Genomic DNA, 21,618 nt, shown 5'->3' with positions numbered 1-21,618 from the left:
GGGGCACACGTGGGGTTCACCTGGGCACACCTGGGACAAACATTGATCCACCTGGGGCTCACCTGGACTTACCTGGGACACACCTGGGCACACCTGGGGGACACCTTGATCCACCTGGGCACACCTGGGGGACACCTTGATCCACCTGGGCACACCTGGGGTACACCTGGGGTTCACCTGGGCACACCTGGGCTTACCTGGGGCACACCTGGACACACCTGGGGCACACCTGGCCTCACCTGGTGCCCACCTGTGCCCCCCAGGGGCAGTGCCAGTGGCGGCAGCCGCCGGGGCGGGAGATTTACCGCAAGAGCAACATCTCGGTCTACGAGGTGGACGGCAAGGACCACAAGGTACGGGGTGGGGAGAGGCTAAACACACACTGGGGGTTGGGGACACACCTGGGGGTTAAAATGGACCTGGGGGTTAAAATGGACCTGGAGGGTTTAAAAATATACCTGGGGGGTTAAAATGGACCTAGGGGGTTAAAATGGATCTGGGGGGTTAAAATGGACCTGGGGGGTTAAAATGGATCTGGGGGGTTAAAATGGACCTGGGGGTTAAAATGGATCTGGGGGTTAAAATGGATCGGGGGTTGGGGACACACCTGGGGGGTTAAAATGGACCTGGGGGTTAAAAACACACCTGGGGGGGTAAAAATATACCTGGGAGGGTTAAAATGAACCTGGAGGGGTTAAAAACACACCTGGGGGTTAAAATGGACCTGGGGGTTAAAAACACACCTGGGAGGGTTAAAAATATACCTGGGGGGTAAAATGGACCTGGAGGGGTTAAATGGACCGGGGGTTAAAAATATACCTGGGGAGTTAAAATGGACCTGGGGGTTAAACACACCTGGGGGTAAAAATATACCTGGGGGGTTAAAAACACACCTGGGGGGCTTAAATGGACCTGGGGGTTTAAAGCACACCTGGGGGTTAAAAATACACCTGGGGGGTTAAAAATATACCTGGGGGTTAAACAATATACCTGGGGGTTGGTGACACACCTGGGGGTTGAGGCACACCTGGGGGCACACCTGGGGGTGGACACACCTGGGGGTTGGGGACACACCTGGGGGTTTGGTGACACACCTGGGGGTTGGGGACACACCTGGGGGTTGGTGACACACCTGGGGGGTACACTGGGGGCTTGACACACCTGGGGGGTTGGGGACACACCTGGGGGCTGGTGACACACCTGGGGGTTGGGGACACACCTGGGGGGTGACACTGGGGGCTGACACACCTGGGGGTTGGGGACACACCTGGGGGCTGGGGACACACCTGGGGGTTGGGACACACCTGGGGGCTGGGGACACACCTGGGGGTGGGGACACACCTGGGGGGTTCTGACACACCTGGGGGGTTTGGGGACACACCTGGGGGTGTGGGACACACCTGGGGGTTTCTGACACACCTGGGGGTTTGGGGACACACCTGGGGGTGGGGACACACCTGGGGGTTTCTGACACACCTGGGGGTTTCTGACACACCTGGGGGCTGGGGACACACCTGGGGGTTTCTGAACACCTGGGGGTTGGGGACACACCTGGGGGGTTGGTGACTCACCTGGGGTGGCTGATGACACACCTGGGGGGTTTCTGACACACCTGGGGGGCTTGGTGACACACCTGGGGGGGTTGGGGACACACCTGGGGGGTTGGGGACACACCTGGGGGTTGGGGACACACCTGGGGGGTTTCTGACTCACCTGTGCCCCCCCAGATCTACTGCCAGAACCTGTGCCTGCTGGGAGGGGGGGTTCAAACACACCTGGGGGTTGGGGACACACCTGGGGGGTTGGGGACACACCTGGGGGGGTTCAAACACACCTGGGGGGTTGGTGACACACCTGGGGGGGTTTCTGACTCACCTGTGCTCCCCCAGATCTACTGCCAGAACCTGTGCCTGCTGGCCAAGCTGTTCCTGGACCACAAGACCCTCTACTTCGACGTGGAGCCCTTCGTGTTCTACCTGCTCACCGAGGTCGACCGGCACGGAGCCCACATCGTGGGGTACTTCTCAAAGGTGGGCTCACCTGGGGTCACCTGGGTCACCTGTGCCACCCCCTGTCTGCCCCTGTCACCTGTGTCACCTGTGCCACCTCCCCTGCATTGCCTGTGTCACCTGTGTGAGCTCACCTGTGTCACCTCCCTGTGTCACCTGTGTCACCTCCCCTGTGTCACCTGTGTCACCTCCCTGTGTCACCTGTGTCACCTCACCTGTGTCACCTGTGTCACCTGTGTGAGCTCACCTGTGTCACCTCCCCTGTGTCACCTGTGCCACCTCCCCTGGGTTGCCTGTGTCACCTGTGTGAGCTCACCTGTGTCACCTGTGCCACCTCCCCTGTGTCACCTGTGTGAGCTCACCTGTGTCACCTGTGCCACCTCCCCTGTGTCACCTGTGTGAGCTCACCTGTGTCACCTGTGTCACCTCCCCTGTGTCACCTGTGTGAGCTCACCTGTGTCACCTAGCCACCTCCCTGTGTCACCTGTGTGAGCTCACCTGTGTCACCTGTGTGAGCTCACCTGTGTCACCTGTGTGAGCTTTGTGTCACCTGTGCCACCTCCCCTGTGTCACCTGTGTGAGCTCACCTGTGTCACCTGTGTGAGCTCACCTGTGTCACCTGTGCCACCTCCCCTGTGTCACCTGTGTCACCTGTGCCACCTCCCCTGTGTCACCTGTGTGAGCTCACCTGTGTCACCTGTGTCACCTGTGTGAGCTCACCTGTGTCACCTGTGTGAGCTCACCTGTGTCACCTGTGTCACCTGTGCCACCTCCCCTGTCACCTCCCCTGTGTCACCTGTGTGAGCTCACCTGTGTCACCTGTGTCACCTCCCCTGTGTCACCTGTGTGAGCTCACCTGTGTCACCTGTGCCACCTCCCCTGTGTCACCTGTGTGAGCTCACCTGTGTCACCTGTGTGAGCTCACCTGTGTCACCTGTGTGAGCTTTGTGTCACCTGTGCCACCTCCCCTGTGTCACCTGTGTGAGCTCACCTGTGTCACCTGTGTCACCTCCCCTGTGTCACCTGTGTGAGCTCACCTGTGTCACCTGTGCCACCTCCCCTGTGTCACCTGTGTGAGCTCACCTGTGTCACCTGTGTGAGCTCACCTGTGTCACCTGTGTGAGCTTTGTGTCACCTGTGCCACCTCCCCTGGATTGCCTGTGTCACCTGTGTGAGCTCACCTGTGTCACCTGTGTGAGCTCACCTGTGTCACCTGTGTGAGCTCACCTGTGTCACCTGTGTCACCTGTGCCACCTCCCCTGTGTCACCTGTGTCACCTGTGCCATCTCCCCTGTGTCACCTGTGTCACCTGTGTGAGCTCACCTGTGTCACCTGTGTGAGCTCACCTGTGTCACCTCACCTGTGTCACCTGTGTGAGCTCACCTGTGTCACCTGTGTCACCTCCCCTGTCACCTCACCTGTGTCACCTGTGTGAGCTCCCCTGTGTCACCTGTGCCATCTCCCCTGTGTCACCTCCCCTGTGTCACCTGTGTGAGCTCACCTGTGTCACCTGTGCCACCTCCCCTGGATTGCCTGTGTCACCTGTGTGCGCTCACCTGTGTCACCTGTGTGAGCTCACCTGTGTCACCTGTGTCACCTGTGCCACCTCCCCTGTGTCACCTCCCCTGTGTCACCTGTGTCACCTCCCCTGTGTCACCTGTGTGAGCTCACCTGTGTCACCTGTGTCATCTGTGCCACCTCCCGTGTCACCTGTGTGAGCTCACCTGTGTCACCTGTGCCACCTCCCCTGTGTCACCTGTGTCACCTGTGTCACCTGTGTCACCTGTGCCACCTCCCCTGTGTCACCTGTGTCACCTGTGTGAGCTCACTTGTGTCACCTGTGTCACCTCACCTGTGTCACCTGTACCACCTCCTCTGCGTTACCTGTGTCACCTTTGTGAGCTCCCCTGTCACCTCACCTGCGTTACCTGTGTCACCTGTGTCACCTCCCCTGTGTCACCTGTGTGAGCTCACCTGTGTCACCTGTGTCACCTGTGTGAGCTCACCTGTGTCACCTGTCACCTCACCTGTGTCACCTGTACCACCTCCTCTGCGTTACCTGTGTCACCTTTGTGAGCTCCCCTGTCACCTCACCTGCGTTACCTGTGTCACCTGTGTCACCTCCCCTGTGTCACCTGTGTGAGCTCACCTGTGTCACCTGTGTCACCTGTGTGAGCTCACCTGTGTCACCTGTGTCACCTGTGCCACCTCCCCTGGATTGCCTGTGTCACCTGTGTGAGCTCACCTGTGTCACCTCACCTGTGTCACCTGTGTGAGCTCACCTGTGTCACCTGTGTCACCTCACCTGTGTCACCTGTGTCACCTGTGCCATCTCCCGTGTCACCTGTGTGAGCTCACCTGTGTCACCTGTGCCACCTCCCCTGTGTCACCTGTGTGAGCTCACCTGTGTCACCTGTGTCACCTGTGTGAGCTCACCTGTGTCACCTGTGTCACCTGTGCCACCTCCCCTGTGTCACCTGTGTGAGCTCACCTGTGTCACCTGTGTGAGCTCACCTGTGTCACCTGTGCCACCTCCCCTGTGTCACCTGTGTGAGCTCACCTGTGTCACCTGTGTCACCTCACCTGTGTCACCTGTGTGAGCTCACCTGTGTCACCTGTGTCACCTGTGCCACCTCCCCTGTCACCTCCCCTGTGTCACCTGTGTCACCTCCCCTGTGTCACCTGTGTCACTTCCCCTGTGTCACCTGTGTGAGCTCACCTGTGTCACCTGTGCCACCTCCCTCCAATCCTCCCTGATGTCCCCCAGGGACATCAGAGGGGATTTGGGGACATTGAGGGTGTTGGGGACATTTGGGGGGATTTGGGGACATCGGAGGGGATTTGGGGACATTGGGGGGGATTGGGATGATTTGGGGACATTGGGGGGGATTTGGGGACATCAGAGAAGATTTGGGGACATCGGAGGGGATTTGGGGACATCAGAGGGGATTTGGGGACATTGGGGGGGATTTGGGGACATCAGAGGGGATTTGGGGACATTTGGGGGGATTTGGGGACATCAGAGGGGATTTGGGGACATTGAGGGGATTTGGGGACACTGGGGGGATTTGGGGACATTGGGGGGATTTGGGGGGATTTGGGGACATCAGGGGGATTTGGGGACATTGGGGGGGATTTGGGGACATTGGGGACATCGAGGGGATTTGGGGACATCAGAGGGAATTTGGGGACATTGGGGGATTTGGGGACATTGGGGAGGATTTGGGGACATTAGGGGATGTTGGGGACATTTGGGGGATTTGGGGACACTGGGGGGATTTGGGGACATTGGGGGATGTTGGGGATATTAGAGGGGATTTGGGGACATCAGAGGGGATTCGAGGACATCGAGGGGATTGGGATGATTTGGGGACATCAGAGGGGATTTGGGGACATCAGAGGGGATTTGGGAACATTGGGGGGGGATTTGGGGACATTGGGGGGGATTGGGATGATTTGGGGACATCAGAGGGGATTTGGGGACATCAGAGGGGATTGGGGGACATTGGAGAGATTTGGGGACATTGAGGGGATTTGGGGGGATTTGGGGACACTGGGGAGATTGGGATGATTTGGGGACATCAGAGGGGATTTGGGGACATCAGAGGGGATTTGGGGACATCAGAGGGGATTGGGATTGTGTCCCTAAATGTCCCCAAATGTCCCCTCCCCCCCAGGAGAAGGAGTCCCCCGACGGGAACAACGTGGCCTGCATCCTCACCCTGCCCCCCTACCAGAGACGGGGCTACGGGAAGTTCCTCATCGCCTTCAGTGAGTGGGGGGGACCCCAAAATCGGGAGGGGGCCCCAAAATCGGGGAGGGGGCCCTAAATGGGGGGTCCTTAAAATGGGGGTCCGAAATGGGGGAGGGAACAAAAAGGGGGTTTGGGGTCACAAAGGGGGTTTGGGGTCACAAAAGGGGGGTTTAGGGTCAGAAAAGGGGAGTTTGGGGGAGTTTGGGGGTGTCTGAGGGAATTGGGGGACCCCAGAATAGGGGGAGGGACCCCAAAATCGGGAGGGGGTCCTTTAAAATGGGGGGTCTGAAATGGGCGGAGGGGAACAAAAAGGGGGTTTGGGGTCAGAAAGGGGGTTTGGGGTCACAAAGGGGGTTGGGGTCACAAAAGGAGGAATTTGGGGAGTTTGGGGGTGTCTGAGGGAATTGGGGGACCCCAAAATCAGGGAGGGGATCCTGAAATGGGGAGGGGTCCTTTAAAATGGGGGTCCTCAAATGGGGGTAGGGGGACAAAAAAGGGGATTTGGGGTCAGAAAGGGGGATTTGGGGTCAGAAAAGGGGGTTTGGGGTCACAAAGGGGAGTTTTAGGATCAGAAAGGGGGTTTGGGGGACCCCAAAATCGGGGAGAGGCCCCGAAATCGGGGAGGGGTCCCTTAAAATGGGGGGTCTGAAATGGGGGAGGGGAACAAAATAGGGGATTTGGGGTCAGAAAGGGGATTTGGGGTCCTAAAAGGGTGGAATTTGGGGGTGTCTGAAGGAATTGGGGGACCCTAAAATAGGGGAGGACCCTGAAATGGGGAGGGGGTCCCTTAAAATGGGGGTCTGAAATGGGGGAGGGTCACAAAGAGGGGGATTTGGGGTCAGAAAGGGGATTTGGGGTCCTAAAAGGGTGGAATTTGGGGGTGTCTGAGGGAATTGGGGGACCCCAAAATCGGGGGGACCCTGAAATGGGGAGGGGTCCCTTGAAATGGGGGTCCCAAATGGGGAGAGGGGAGGTCACAAAATAGGGGGTTTGGGGTCAGAAAAGGGGAGTTTTAGGATCAGAAAGGGGGGTTTGGAGGGGACCCCAAAATCAGGGGAGGCCCCGAAATCGGGGAGGGGGTCCCCTAAAATGGGGGGGGGTCCCAAATGAGGAGGAGGGACACAAAAAGAAGAGGATTTGGGGTCAGAAAAGGGGGATTTGGGGTCCTAAAAGGGTGGAATTTGGGGGGTGTCTGAAGGAATTGGGGGGACCCTAAAATCGGGGAACCCTGAAATGGGGAGGGGGTCCCTTGAAATGGGGAGGGGTCCCTTAAAATGGGGGTCTGAAATGGGGAGGGGGACAAAAAAGGGGGTTTGGGGTCACAAAAGGGGGTTTAGGGTCAGAAAAGGGGGAGTTTGGGGAGTTTGGGGGTGTCTGAGGGAATTGGGGACCCCAAAATAGGGGGAACCCTGAAATGGGGGTCTGAAATGGGGGAGGGTCACAAAGAGGGGATTTGGGGTCAGAAAGGGGGATTTGGGGTCCTAAAAGGGTGGAATTTGGGGGTGTCTGAAGGAATTGGGGACCCTGAATCGGGGGACCCTGAAATGGGGAGGGGTCCCTTGAAATGGGGATCCCAAATGGGGAGGGGAGGTCACAAAATAGGGGGACTTGGGGTCAAAAAAGGGGGGTTTGGGGTCAGAAAAGGGGGGTTTGAGGTCAGAAAAGGGGGGTTTTAGGATCAGAAAGGGGGGGTTTGGGGGGGACCCCAAAATCGAAGGGGGACCCCAAAATCGTGGAGGGGGTCCCCTAAAATGGGGGGGGTCCCAAATGAGGAGGAGGGACACAAAAAGAAGAGGATTTGGGGTCAGAAAAGGGGTTTTTGGGGTCCCTGAGGGGTTTTTGGGGTCCCTGAGTTGGATTTTGGGGTCCCTGAGGGGTTTTTGGGGTGTTTTGGAGGTTCCAGGGGGTTTTTGGGGTCCCTGCGGGTGTTTTTGGGGTCCCTGAGTTGGATTTTGGGGTCCCTGAGGGGTTTTTGGGGTCCTGAGGTTTTGGAGGTTCCAGGGGTTTTTGGGGTCCCTGCGGGTGTTTTTGGGGTCCCTGAGGGGTTTTTGGGGTCCCTGAGGGTGTTTTTGGGGTCCCTGAGTTGGATTTTGGGGTCCCTGAGGGATTTTGGGGTCCCTGAGGGTGTTTTTGGGGTCCCTGAGTTGGATTTTGGGGTCCCTGAGGGTGTTTTTGGGGTCCCTGAGGGGTTTTTGGGGTCCCTGAGTTGGATTTTGGGGTCCCTGAGGGTGTTTTTGGGGTCCCTGTGTAGGTTATGAGCTGTCCAAGCTGGAGAGCACCGTGGGGTCCCTGGGGATTGGGGTGGTTTTGGGGTGTTTTGGGGGTTCCAGGGGGTTTTTGGGGTCCCTGAGTTGGATTTTGGGGTCCCTGAGTTGGATTTTGGGGTCCCTGAGGGTGTTTTTGGGGTCCCTGAGTTGGATTTTGGGGTCCCTGAGGGTGTTTTTGGGGTCAGGTTCCGAGCTGTCCAAGCTGGAGAGCACCGTGGGGTCCCTGGGGGGGATTTGGGGGTGGTTTTGGGGGTTTTGGGGTTCCAGGGTGTTTTTGGGGTCCCTGAGTTGGATTTTGGGGTCCCTGAGGGGATTTTGGGGTCCCTGAGGGGGTTTTCGGGGTCCCTGAGTTGGATTTTGGGGTCCCTGAGGGTGTTTTTGGGGTCAGGTTCCGAGCTGTCCAAGCTGGAGAGCACCGTGGGGTCCCTGGGGATTTGGGGGTGGTTTTGGGGGTTTTGGGGTTCCAGGGTGTTTTTGGGGTCCCTGAGTTGGATTTGGGGTCCCTGAGGTGGTTTTTGGGGTCCCTGAGGGTGTTTTTGGGGTCCCTGAGGGTGTTTCTTGGGGTCCCTGAGTTGGGAGTTTTGGGGTCCCTGAGGGGCTTTTGGGGTCCCTGATGGGTGCTTTGTTGGGGTCCAGGCTGGGAGTTGGATTTGGGGTCCCTGAGGGTGATTTTGGGGTCCCTGAGGGGGTTTTTGGGGTCCCTGAGTTGGATTTTGGGGTCCCTGAGGGGTTTTTGGGGTCCCTGAAGGTGATTCTGGGGTCCCTGAGGGGTTTTTGGGGTGTTTTTGGGGTCAGGTTCCGAGCTGTCCAAGCTGGAGAGCACCGTGGGGTCCCTGGGGGGGATTTGGGGGTGGGTTTGAGGTGTTTTGGGGGTTCCAGGGGGTTTTTGGGGTCCCTGAGTTGGATTTTGGGGTCCCTGAGTTGTGATTTTGGGGTCCCTGAGGGTGTTTTTGGGGTCAGGTTACGAGCTGTCCAAGCTGGAGAGCACCGTGGGGTCCCTGGGGGGGATTTGGGGGTGGTTTTGAGGTGTTTTTGGGATTCCAGGATGTTTTTTTGGGTTCCAGGGGGTTTTTGGGGGGGTCCCAGGGTGTTTTGGGGGTCCCTGAGTTGGTTTTTGGGGTCCCTGAGTTGGATTTTGGGGTCCCTGAGGGTGATTTTGGGGTCCCTGAGGGTGTTTTTGGGGTCAGGTTACGAGCTGTCCAAGCTGGAGAGCACCGTGGGGTCCCCGGAGAAGCCGCTGTCGGACCTGGGCAAGCTGAGCTACCGGAGCTACTGGTCCTGGGTGCTGCTGGAGATCCTCAGGGACTTCCGGGGCACCCTCTCCATCAAGGACCTCAGGTGAGACCAGTACAGACCAGTATAGACCAGTATAAACCAGTATAGATCAGTATAGACCAGTACAGACCAGTAGAGGGGTGTCCCCAGTAACTGGTCCTGGGTGCTGCTGGAGATCCTCAGGGACTTCCGGGGCACCCTCTCCATCAAGGACCTCAGGTGAGACCAGTACAGACCAGTATAAACCAGTATAGACCAGTACAGACCAGTATAGACCAGTAGAGGGGTGTCCCCAGTAACTGGTCCTGGGTGCTGCTGGAGATCCTCAGGGACTTCCGGGGCACCCTCTCCATCAAGGACCTCAGGTGAGACCAGTATAAACCAGTACAGACCAGTATAGACCAGTATAAACCAGTATAGACCAGTACAGACCAGTAGAGGGGTGTCCCCAGTAACTGGTCCTGGGTGCTGCTGGAGATCCTCAGGGACTTCCGGGGCACCAGTAACGTCCCAGTAACACCAGTAACATCCCAGTAACACCAGTAGCCTCTCAGTATCACCAGTAGCCTCCCAGTAAGACAAGTAGCTTCCCAGTATGATCACTAGTATCCCACCAGTATGACCAGTAGCCTCCCAGTAAGACCAGTAACGGGGGGTTGTGGGGGCTGTTGGAGACCCTGTGACCCCTCCCAGTGCTCCCAGTGACTCCTCCCAGTGCTCCCAGTATGGGACAGACGAGCTCCCAGTGCCCCTACCAGTGCTCCCAGTGACTCCTCCCAGTGCTCCCAGTGCTCCCAGTATAGGACAGATGAGCTCCCAGTGCTCCCAGTTCCCCAGCCAGATGACCAGTGCCCCTCCCAGTGCTCCCAGTGACTCCTCCCAGTGCTCCCAGTAACCCCAGTTCCCCAGCCAGATGACCGGTATCACCCAGACCGACATCATCAGCCCTTCCCAGTGCTCCCAGTGCCCCTCCCAGTGCTCCCAGTGACCCCAGTTCCCCAGCCAGATGACCAGTATCACCCAGACCGACATCATCAGCCCTTCCCAGTGCTCCCAGTGCCCCTCCCAGTGCTCCCAGTGACCCCAGTTCCCCAGCCAGATGACCAGTATCACCCAGACCGACATCATCAGCCCTTCCCAGTGCTCCCAGTGCCCCTCCCAGTGCTCCCAGTGACCCCAGTTCCCCAGCCAGATGACCAGTATCACCCAGACCGACATCATCAGCCCTTCCCAGTGCTCCCAGTGCCCCTCCCAGTGCTCCCAGTGACCCCAGTTCCCCAGCCAGATGACCAGTATCACTCAGACCGACATCATCAGCCCTTCCCAGTGCTCCCAGTGCCCTCCCAGTGCTCCCAGTGACCCCAGTTCCCCAGCCAGATGACCAGTATCACCCAGACCGACATCATCAGCCCTTCCCAGTGCTCCCAGTGCCCCTCCCAGTGCTCCCAGTGACCCCAGTTCCCCAGCCAGATGACCAGTATCACCCAGACCGACATCATCAGCCCTTCCCAGTGCTCCCAGTGCCCCTCCCAGTGCTCCCAGTGACCCCAGTTCCCCAGCCAGATGACCAGTATCACCCAGACCGACATCATCAGCCCTTCCCAGTGCTCCCAGTGCCCCTCCCAGTGCTCCCAGTGACCCCAGTTCCCCAGCCAGATGACCAGTATCACCCAGACCGACATCATCAGCCCTTCCCAGTGCTCCCAGTGCCCCTCCCAGTGCTCCCAGTGACCCCAGTTCCCCAGCCAGATGACCAGTATCACCCAGACCGACATCATCAGCCCTTCCCAGTGCTCCCAGTGCCCCTCCCAGTGCTCCCAGTGACCCCAGTTCCCCAGCCAGATGACCAGTATCACCCAGACCGACATCATCAGCCCTTCCCAGTGCTCCCAGTGCCCTCCCAGTGCTCCCAGTGACCCCAGTTCCCCAGCCAGATGACATCATCAGCCCTTCCCAGTGCTCCCAGTGCCCCTCCCAGTGCTCCCAGTGACCCCAGTTCCCCAGCCAGATGACCAGTATCACCCAGACCGCATCATCAGCCCTTCCCAGTGCTCCCAGTGCCCCTCCCAGTGCTCCCAGTGACCCCAGTTCCCCAGCCAGATGACATCATCAGCCCTTCCCAGTGCTCCCAGTGCCCCTCCCAGTGCTCCCAGTGACCCCAGTTCCCCAGCCAGATGACCAGTATCACCCAGACCGACATCATCAGCCCTTCCCAGTGCTCCCAGTGCCCCTCCCAGTGCTCCCAGTGACCCCAGTTCCCCAGCCAGATGACCAGTATCACCCAGACCGACATCATCAGCCCTTCCCAGTGCTCCCAGTGCCCCTCCCAGTGCTCCCAGTGACCCCAGTTCCCCAGCCAGATGACCAGTATCACCCAGACCGACATCATCAGCCCTTCCCAGTGCTCCCAGTGCCCCTCCCAGTGCTCCCAGTGACCCCAGTTCCCCAGCCAGATGACCAGTATCACCCAGACCGACATCATCAGCCCTTCCCAGTGCTCCCAGTGCCCCTCCCAGTGCTCCCAGTGACCCCAGTTCCCCAGCCAGATGACCGGTATCACCCAGAGCGACATCATCAGCCCTTCCCAGTGCTCCCAGTGCCCTCCCAGTGCTCCCAGTGACCCCAGTTCCCCAGCCAGATGACCAGTATCACCCAGACCGACATCATCAGCCCTTCCCAGTGCTCCCAGTGCCCTCCCAGTGCTCCCAGTGACCCCAGTTCCCCAGCCAGATGACATCATCAGCCCTTCCCAGTGCTCCCAGTGCCCTCCCAGTGCTCCCAGTGACCCCAGTTCCCCAGCCAGATGACCAGTATCACCCAGACCGACATCATCAGCCCTTCCCAGTGCTCCCAGTGCCCCTCCCAGTGCTCCCAGTGACCCCAGTTCCCCAGCCAGATGACATCATCAGCCCTTCCCAGTGCTCCCAGTGCCCCTCCCAGTGCTCCCAGTGACCCCAGTTCCCCAGCCAGATGACCAGTATCACCCAGACCGACATCATCAGCCCTTCCCAGTGCTCCCAGTGCCCCTCCCAGTGCTCCCAGTGACCCCAGTTCCCCAGCCAGATGACCAGTATCACCCCGAGCGACATCATCAGCCCTTCCCAGTGCTCCCAGTGCCCCTCCCAGTGCTCCCAGTGACCCCAGTTCCCCAGCCAGATGACCAGTATCACCCAGACCGACATCATCAGCCCTTCCCAGTGCTCCCAGTGCCCCTCCCAGTGCTCCCAGTGACCCCAGTTCCCCAGCCAGATGACCAGTATCACCCGACCGACATCATCAGCCCTTCCCAGTGCTCCCAGTGCCCCTCCCAGTGCTCCCAGTGACCCCAGTTCCCCAGCCAGATGACCAGTATCACCCAGACCGACATCATCAGCCCTTCCCAGTGCTCCCAGTGCCCCTCCCAGTGCTCCCAGTGACCCCAGTTCCCCAGCCAGATGACCAGTATCACCCAGACCGACATCATCAGCCCTTCCCAGTGCTCCCAGTGCCCCTCCCAGTGCTCCCAGTGACCCCAGTTCCCCAGCCAGATGACCAGTATCACCCAGACCGACATCATCAGCCCTTCCCAGTGCTCCCAGTGCCCCTCCCAGTGCTCCCAGTGACCCCAGTTCCCCAGCCAGATGACCAGTATCACCCAGACCGACATCATCAGCCCTTCCCAGTGCTCCCAGTGCCCCTCCCAGTGCTCCCAGTGACCCCAGTTCCCCAGCCAGATGACCAGTATCACCCAGACCGACATCATCAGCCCTTCCCAGTGCTCCCAGTGCCCCTCCCAGTGCTCCCAGTGACCCCAGTTCCCCAGCCAGATGACCAGTATCACCCAGACCGACATCATCAGCCCTTCCCAGTGCTCCCAGTGCCCCTCCCAGTGCTCCCAGTGACCCCAGTTCCCCAGCCAGATGACCAGTATCACCCAGACCGACATCATCAGCCCTTCCCAGTGCTCCCAGTGCCCCTCCCAGTGCTCCCAGTGACCCCAGTTCCCCAGCCAGATGACCAGTATCACCCAGACCGACATCATCAGCCCTTCCCAGTGCTCCCAGTGCCCCTCCCAGTGCTCCCAGTGACCCCAGTTCCCCAGCCAGATGACCAGTATCACCCAGACCGACATCATCAGCACGCTGCAGTCGCTCAACATGGTCAAGTACTGGAAGGGCCAGCACGTCATCTGCGTCACCCCCAAACTGGTCGAGGAGCACCTCAAGAGCGCCCAGTACAAGAAGCCCCCCATCACAGGTGGGTGCTGAGCCCCCCTAATTAATTATTAATTAATTAATTAATTAATTAATTGGGATTAATAATTATTAGTAATTAATATTAATTGTTATTAGTGTGTTATTAGCGTGTGGTATATATTATATGTATCTATTATATTATTATCATATTATTCTATTAATCTATTATTCCATTATTCATTATTTTATTATAATATTATATTATTCTTCTCTTATTCTATTATATATTATATATATTATAGTATTATTCTGTTCTATTATTCTAGTATTTCATTATTATGTATTATATATATCTATTCTATTATTATTCTATTCTATTATTCTATTATTATGTATTATATATATTATATTATATATCTATTATATTATTATTCTATTCTAGTATTCTATTATTATGTATTATATATATTATATTATATATATCTATTATTAGTGCCTATTCTATATTATATATTAATTAAAAATTTAAAGAATTAAAAATTTAAAAATTATATATAATTATATTACGTATTATTAGTTATTATTAAGACTAATTAATAATAAGTAATATATATTATTATGTATTGTGTTTTATACATTCTTTGTATATATTATATATAAGTATTATATATTATTAATAGTTATTAATAATTGTTAATAGTACAATGCATCTAATTATTATATATTAATAATTATTAATTATCATTATTAATAATTATTAATAGTTATTATTACTAGTATATGATATATTCTTATGTATTATATATTATTATATATCATATATTATTATAAATTATTCCTATATATTATATATAATTATTACATATAATATACTACTACTAATAACTACTACTAATAATTATCACTTAGGAATTATTAATTAATTAAGCCTTTCCTGGTAATTAACTCCTCCCCCAAAACCCCCCCTCTTAATTAGGTCCCCCAGAGACCCCCTCCTTAATGAACCCCCTCAAGAAATTGTCCTTAATTAGCCTTAATTAAGGCTAATTACCCCCCTAATTACCCCCCCTAATTAGCCGTTAATTGCCGTTAATTGCCCCCCCAGTGGACTCCATCTGCCTCCGCTGGGCCCCCCCGAAGCACAAGCAGGCCAAGGTGGCCAAGAAGTGATTTTGGGGAGGGGTCTCCAGCCCCTCCCCCCCCACCCTGGGACCCCCCAGGCCCCCAAAATTTGGGGGTCTCTGTGTCCCCCTCCTCAAAATTTGGGGGGTTCTGGGACTCCCCCTCCTCAAATTTGGGGGGTCCTGGGACTCCCCCTCCTAAAATTTGGGGGTCCTGTGACTCCCCCTCCTCAAAATTTGGGGGGTCCTGGGAATCCCCCCCCTCAAATTTGGGGGGTCCTGGGACTCCCCCTCCTCAAATTTGGGGGGTCCTGGGACTCCCCCCCTCAAATTTGGGGGGTCCTGGGACTCCCCCTCCTCAAATTTGGGGGTCTCTGTGTCCCCCTCCTCAAATTTGGGGGGTCCTGGGACTCCCCCCCCACTCCCAGTTTTTTGGGGGGGGTCTTTATGTTTCCCCCCCTCAAATTTGGGGGGTCTTGGGACTCCCCCTCCTCAGAGATTTAGGGGGTCCCCGAATCCCCCTCAAATTTGGGGGTCCTGCAGGACTCCCACTCCTCCAAAATTTGGGGGTCCTGAGGGACTCCCACTCAAAATTTGGGGGTCCTCGGGACTCCCCCTCCTCAAAATTTGGGGGTCTCTGTGCCCCCCTCCTCAAATTTGGGGGGGTCCTGGGACTCCCACTCCCAGTTTTGGGGGGTCTTTATGTTTCCCCCCCCTCAAATTTGGGGGGGGATCCTGGGACTCCCCCAAATCCGGGGTCCTGGGAATCCCCCTCAAATTTGGGGGTCCTGGGACTCCCCTCCTCAAAATTTGGGGGTCCTGGGACTCCCCCTCAAAATTTGGGGGTCCTGGGACTCCCCCTCCTCAAATTTGGGGTCTCTGTGTCCCCCTCCTCAAATTTGGGGGTCCTGGGACTCCCACTCCCAGTTTTTTGGGGGGGGTCTTTATGTTTCCCCCTCAAATTTGGGGGTCTTGGGACTCCCCCTCCTCAAATTTGGGGGTCCTGGGACTCCCCTCCTCAAAATTTAGGGGTCCTGGGACTCCCCTCCCCAGTTTTGGGGGTCTCTGTGTGTCCCTCCTCAAAGTTTGGGGTCCGGCTCCCCTCAAATTTGGGGGTCTCTTTGTGTTCCCCCCCCTCAAATTTGGGGGGTCCCGACCCCAATAAAGGCGGAAGTTGCAGGGGGTGCTCAGAGTGTTTATTTGGGGGGGCGTTTTTGAGGGGGTTTGGGGGGTGCAAGAGTCAATTTGGGGGGTCCCACGAGCCGGTTTTGGGGTCCCACCACCCATTTTGGGGTCCCACGAGTCACTTTTGGGGGCTCAGGACCCATTTTTGGGGTGCCAGGACCCCTTTTTGGGAGCCCCAGGACCCCTTTTTGGGGTCCCACCACCCACTTTGGGGTCCCACGAGTCACTTTTGGGGGCTCAGGACCCATTTTTGGGGTCCCACCACCCACTTTGGGGTCCCACGAGTCACTTTTGGGATCCCAGGACCCCTTTTTGGGGTCCCACCACCCACTTTGGGGTCCCACGAGGCACTTTTGGGGTCTCAGGAGCTGCTTTGGGGTGCCAAGATCCATTTTTTGGGGTGCCAGGACCCCTTTTTGGGGTCCCACCACCCATTTTGGGGTCCCACGAGTCACTTCTGGGGTCTCAGGAGCTGCTTTGGGATGCCAAGATCCATTTTTGGGGGTCCCACGAGTCACTTTTGGGGTCTCAGGCCCCATTTTTGGGGTCCCAGACCCATTTTGGGGTCCCACGAGTCACTTTTGGGGTCTCAGGAGGTTCCCACGAGTCACTTTTAAGGTCTCAGGAGTCATTTTGGTGTGCCAAGATCCATTTTTTAGGGTCCCAGTACCCATTTTTGGGGTCCCAGGCCCCATTTTTGGGGTGCCAGGACCCCTTTTGGGATCCCAGGCCCCCTTTTTGGGGTGCCAGGACCCCTTTTTGGGATCCCACCACCCCTTTTTGGGGTCCCACGAGTCACTTTTGGGATCCCAGGCCCCGTTTTTGGGGTGCCAGGACCCCTTTTTGGGATCCCAGGCCCCCTTTTTGGGGTGCCAGGACCCCTTTTTGGGATCCCACCACCCCTTTTTGGGGTCCCACGAGTCACTTTTGGGATCCCAGGCCCCCTTTCTGGGGTGCCAGGACCCCTTTTTGGGATCCCAGACCCCATTTTTGGGGTACCAGACCCCATTTTTGGGCCCCCAGACCCCCTTTTCAGGCTCCCACCCCCCCATTTCGGGGGGTTTCTCACCCCCCCAGCACCCCCACCATCACCACCATCACCACCACCATCAGAACTGGGGGGTCCCGGGAGGTCCCCGCCCTGCCCGCGGCCCCTCCCCCTCCGGGGGCAGTGGGCGTGGCCAGGCGGGGTTCGGGGGTCCCACCCCTCGCAGGGGTCCGCGGGGGGTCTTTGGGAGGGGAGGGGCCGGGGGAGCCTCAGGGGGCGTCGGGGACGGCGCTGAGGATCCAGCGGGCGTGGGGGGCGACCCCCGTGTAGACCCCCGGCAGCCCCGGCCGCCCGCACGAGTGACCCCAACTCACCACGCCCGCCAGGAGCCACGAGCCGCCCACCAGGCACGAGAGGGGACCTCCTGAGTCACCCTGGGGGGACAGAGGGGACAACAATCACACAGGGACACCCACCAGGCAGGAGAGGGGACCACCAGAGTCACCCTGGGGGGACAGAGGGGACACAGAGGGGACAACAATCACACAGCAGCCACGAGCCGCCCACCAGGCACGGACAGGGGACCTCCTGAGTCACCCTGGGGGGACAGAGGGGACAGGAGTGACACAGGGACACCCACCAGAGTCACCCTGGGGGGACAGAGGGGACAGGAGTGACGTGGGGGTCATGAGCCACCCACCAGGCAGGACAGGGGACCACCAGAGTCACCCTGGGGACACAGAGGGGACAGGAGTGACACAGGGACACCCACCAGAGTCACCCTGGGGGGACAGAGGGGACAGGAGTGACACAGGGACACCCACCAGGCAGGACAGGGGACCACCAGAGTCACCCTGGGGGACACAGAGGGGACACAGAGGGGACAGGAGTGACGTGGGGGTCATGAGCCGCCCACCAGGCACGAGAGGGGACCACCAGAGTCACCCTGGGGGGACAGAGGGGACAGGAGTGACACAGGGACACCCACCAGGCACGAGAGGGGACCTCCTGAGTCACCCTGGGGGGACAGAGGGGACAGGAGTGACACAGGGACACCCACCAGGCAGGACAGGGGACCACCAGAGTCACCCTGGGGGACAGAGGGGACACAGAGGGGACAGGAGTGACGTGGGGGTCATGAGCCGCCCACCAGGCACGAGAGGGGACCTCCTGAGTCACCCTGGGGGGACAGAGGGGACAGGAGTGACACAGGGACACCCACCAGGCAGGACAGGGGACCTCCTGAGTCACCCTGGGGGGACAGAGGGACAGGAGTGACAGAAGGTGACAAGGGGTGGCAGAAGGTGACAGGGGGTGCCAGGCTGTGCCAGGGGGGTGACAGAAGGTGACAAGGAGTGACAGGACACATCAGGGGGTGCCAGGCTGTGCCAGGGGGTGACAAGGAGTGACAGAAGGTGACAAGGAGCGACAGGAGACATCAGGAGGTGACAGAAGGTGCCAAGGGGTGACAGAAGGTGCCAAGGGTTGACAGGACACATCAGGGGGTGCCAGGGGGGTGACAAGGGGCGACAGGAGACATCAGGAGGTGACAGAAGGTGACAAGGGGTGACAGAAGGTGCCAAGGGGTGACAGAAGGTGCCAAGGGTTGACAGGACACATCAGGGGGTGCCAGGGGGGTGACAAGGGGCGACAGGAGACATCAGGAGGTGACAGAAGGTGCCAAGGGGTGACAGAAGGTGCCAAGGGTTGACAGGACACATCAGGGGGTGCCAGGGGGGTGACAAGGGGCGACAGGAGACATCAGGAGGTGACAGAAGGTGACAAGGGGTGACAGAAGGTGCCAAGGAGCGACAGAAGGTGCCAAGGGTGACAGGACACATCAGGGGGTGCCAGGGGGGTGTCCCCACCTGGCAGGCGTCGCGCTGTCCCCGTGGGAAGCCGGCACAGAGCGTGTCCCCCGCGGGTGTCCCCAGCCCGTCCTCGCTGTCCCCTGTCCCTGTCCCCGCTCTCTGGTACAGGCAGTGACAGTGACCCCGGCTCAGCAGGGGCACCTCCAGCTGCTGCAGCGTCTTGGGGGGTGGCAGTGGCACTGTGGGGACACCACGGTGTCCCTAGGTCACCCCAGTGTGCCCAGAGTCACCCCCAGTGTCCCCAGGGTCACCCCCAGTGTCCCCAGTGTCACAGTGACCCCGGCTCAGCAGGGGCACCTCCAGCTGCTGCAGCGTCTTGGGGGGTGCCAGTGGCACTGTGGGGACACCGCGGTGTCACACGGGGGGCCACAGGGTGCCCAGGGTCACCCCAGTGTGCCCAGGGTCACCCCCAGTGTGCCCAGTGCCACCCCAGTGTCCCCAGTGTGCCCAGTGTCACCCCCAGTGTGCCCAGGGTCATCCCAGTGTCCCCAGTGTCCCCAGTGTCACCCCCAGTGTGCCCAGTGCCATCCCCAGTGTTCCCAGTGTGCCCAGGGCCATCCCCAGTGTCCCCAGTGCCATCCCCAGTGCCACCCCCAGTGTCCCCAGTGTGCCCAGGGCCATCCCAGTGTCCCCAGTGTCACCCCCAGTGTGCCCAGGGTCACCCCAGTGTGCTCAGTGTCACCCCAGTGTCCCCAGTGTGCCCAGGGCCACTCCCAGTGTCCCCAGTGTGCCCAGGGTCACCCCAGTGTGCCCAGTGCCACCCCAGTGTCCCCAGTGTCACAGTGGCCCCGGCTCAGCAGGGGCACCTCCAGCTGCTGCAGCGTCTTGGGGGGTGGCAGTGGCACTGTGGGGACACCACGGTGTCACACGGGGGTCCCAGTGTCCCCAGGGCCACCCCAGTGTCCCCAGTGTCCCCAGTGTCCCCAGTGTCCCCAGGGCCACACGAGTGTCCCCGGGGCCACCCCAGTGTCCCCAGTGTCCCCAGGGCCACCCCAGTGTCCCCAGTGTCCCCAGTGTCCCCAGTGCTCGCCACCTGCTGTCCTGACGTGTCCCCAGTGTCCCCCCAGTGTCCCCAGTGTCCCCCCCATGTCCCCAGTGTCCCCAGTGTCCCCCCAGTGTCCCCAATGTCCCCCCTGTCCCCAGTGTCCCCAGTGTCCCCAGTGTCCCCCCAGTATTCCCAGTGTCCCCAGTGCCCCCACCTGCAGTCCTGACGTGTCCCCAGCCGGTGACGGTGCAGTTTGTCCCCAGTGTCCCCCCATGTCGCCATTGTCCCCAGTGTCCCCAGTGCCCCCACCTGAGGTCCTGACGTGTCCCCAGTGTCCCCAGTGTCCCCCAGTGTCCCCAGTGTCCCCACCTGCTGTCCTGACGTGTCCCCAGTGTCCCCCAGTGTCCCCAGTGTCCCCCAGTGTCCCCCAGTGTCCCCAGTGTCCTCCCATGTCCCCCAGTGTTCCCAGTGTCCCCAGTGTCCCCAGTACCCCCCAGTGTCCCCAGTGCCCCCCACCTGCGGTCCTGACGTGTCCCCAGTGTCCCCAGTGTCCCCAGTGTCCCCATTGTCCCCAGTGTCCCAGTGCTCCCCAGTGTCCCCAGTGCCCCCACCTGCTGTCCTGACGTGTCCCCAGTGTCCCCAGTGTCCCCCCAGTGTCCCCAGTGTCCCCCACCTGCTGTCCTGACGTGTCCCCAGCCGGTGACGGTGCAGTTTGTCCCCAGTGTCCCCCTCATGTCCCCAGTGTCTCCCCATGTCCCCAGTGTCCCCAGTGCCCCCCACCTGCTGTCCTGACGTGTCCCCAGTGTCCCCCAGTGTCCCCCAGTGTCCCCAGTGTCCCCAGTGCCCCCACCTGCAGTCCTGACGTGTCCCCAGCCGATGACGGTGCAGTTTGTCCCCAGTGTCACATGGGGGTCTCCAGTGTGCCCAGGGCCACTCCCAGTGTCCCCCCCAGTGTTCCCAGTGTCCCCAGTGCCCCCCACCTGCTGTCCTGACGTGTCCCCAGCTGGTGCCCCAGTGTCCCCAGTGTCCCCCAGTGTCCCCAGTGTCCCCCAGTGTCCCCAGTATTCCCAGTGTCCCCAGTGCCCCCCACCTGCGGTCCTGACGTGTCCCCAGCCGGTGACGGTGCAGTTTGTCCCCAGTGTCCCCAGTGTCCCCCCAGTGTCCCCAGTGTCCCCCCAGTATTCCCAGTGTCCCCAGTGCCCCCCACCTGCAGTCCTGACGTGTCCCCAGCCGGTGACGGTGCAGTTTGTCCCCAGTGTCCCCCCCATGTCCCCAGTGTCCCCCCAGTATTCCCAGTGTCCCCAGTGCCCCCACCTGCCATCCTGACGTGTCCCCAGCCGGTGACGGTGCAGTTTGTCCCCGGGGGGAAGGTGACCCAGGGCCACTCCCAGTGTCCCCCTCGGTATCCCCAGTATCCCCAGTATCCCCAGTGTCCCCCCAGTGTCCCCAGTGCCCCCCACCTGCTGTCCTGACGTGTCCCCAGTGTCCCCCCCAGTATTCCCAGTGTCCCCAGTGCCCCCACCTGCAGTCCTGACGTGTCCCCAATGTCCCCAGTGTCCCCAGTGTCCCCCAGTATTCCCAGTGTCCCCAGTGCCCCCACCTGCAGTCCTGACGTGTCCCCAGCCGGTGACGAGTGCAGTTTGTCCCCAGTGTCCCCCAGTGTCCCCACAGTGTCCCCAGTGTCCCCAGTGTCCCCAGTGTCCCCAGTGTCCCCCCATGTCCCCAGTGTCCCCATGTCCCCAATGTCCCCCCAGTGTCCCCAGTGTCCCCAGTGTCCCCAGTGCCCCCACCTGCTGTCGACGTGTCCCAGTGTCCAGTGTCCCCCATGTCCCCAGTGTCCCCAGTGTCCCCCAGTACCCCCAGTGTCCCCAGTGCCCCTCACCTGCTGTCCTGACGTGTCCCCAGTGTCCTGCAGTGTCCCCAGTGTCCCCAGTGTCCCCCAGTGTCGTCCTCAGTGTCCCCCAGTGCCCCCACCTGCTGTCCTGACG

At 59.0% G+C, this 21,618-nt stretch overlaps 1 protein-coding gene across 1 annotated transcript; it reads left to right on the top strand.

The window, feature by feature from the left end:
* Window positions 1-233: 233 nt before the first annotated feature.
* LOC126652223 (histone acetyltransferase KAT8) lies at window positions 234-15,090 on the top strand (the record flags this gene model as incomplete). The annotated part of the gene is made up of 6 exons (XM_050338893.1): window positions 234-353; window positions 1,890-2,030; window positions 5,687-5,780; window positions 9,218-9,368; window positions 13,387-13,541; window positions 14,586-15,090. Coding segments are annotated over 6 exons (726 nt in total), but the record flags the coding sequence as incomplete, so codon positions are not given.
* Between the last annotated feature and the right edge of the window lie 6,528 nt (window positions 15,091-21,618).

This window comes from Myiozetetes cayanensis, unplaced genomic scaffold (assembly GCF_022539395.1).
Source record: "Myiozetetes cayanensis isolate MyiCay16 unplaced genomic scaffold, myiCay2020 scf702, whole genome shotgun sequence".
In the NCBI taxonomy this organism is placed as follows: domain Eukaryota; kingdom Metazoa; phylum Chordata; class Aves; order Passeriformes; family Tyrannidae; genus Myiozetetes; species Myiozetetes cayanensis.
This window is presented reverse-complemented; position numbering and strand designations above follow the sequence as displayed.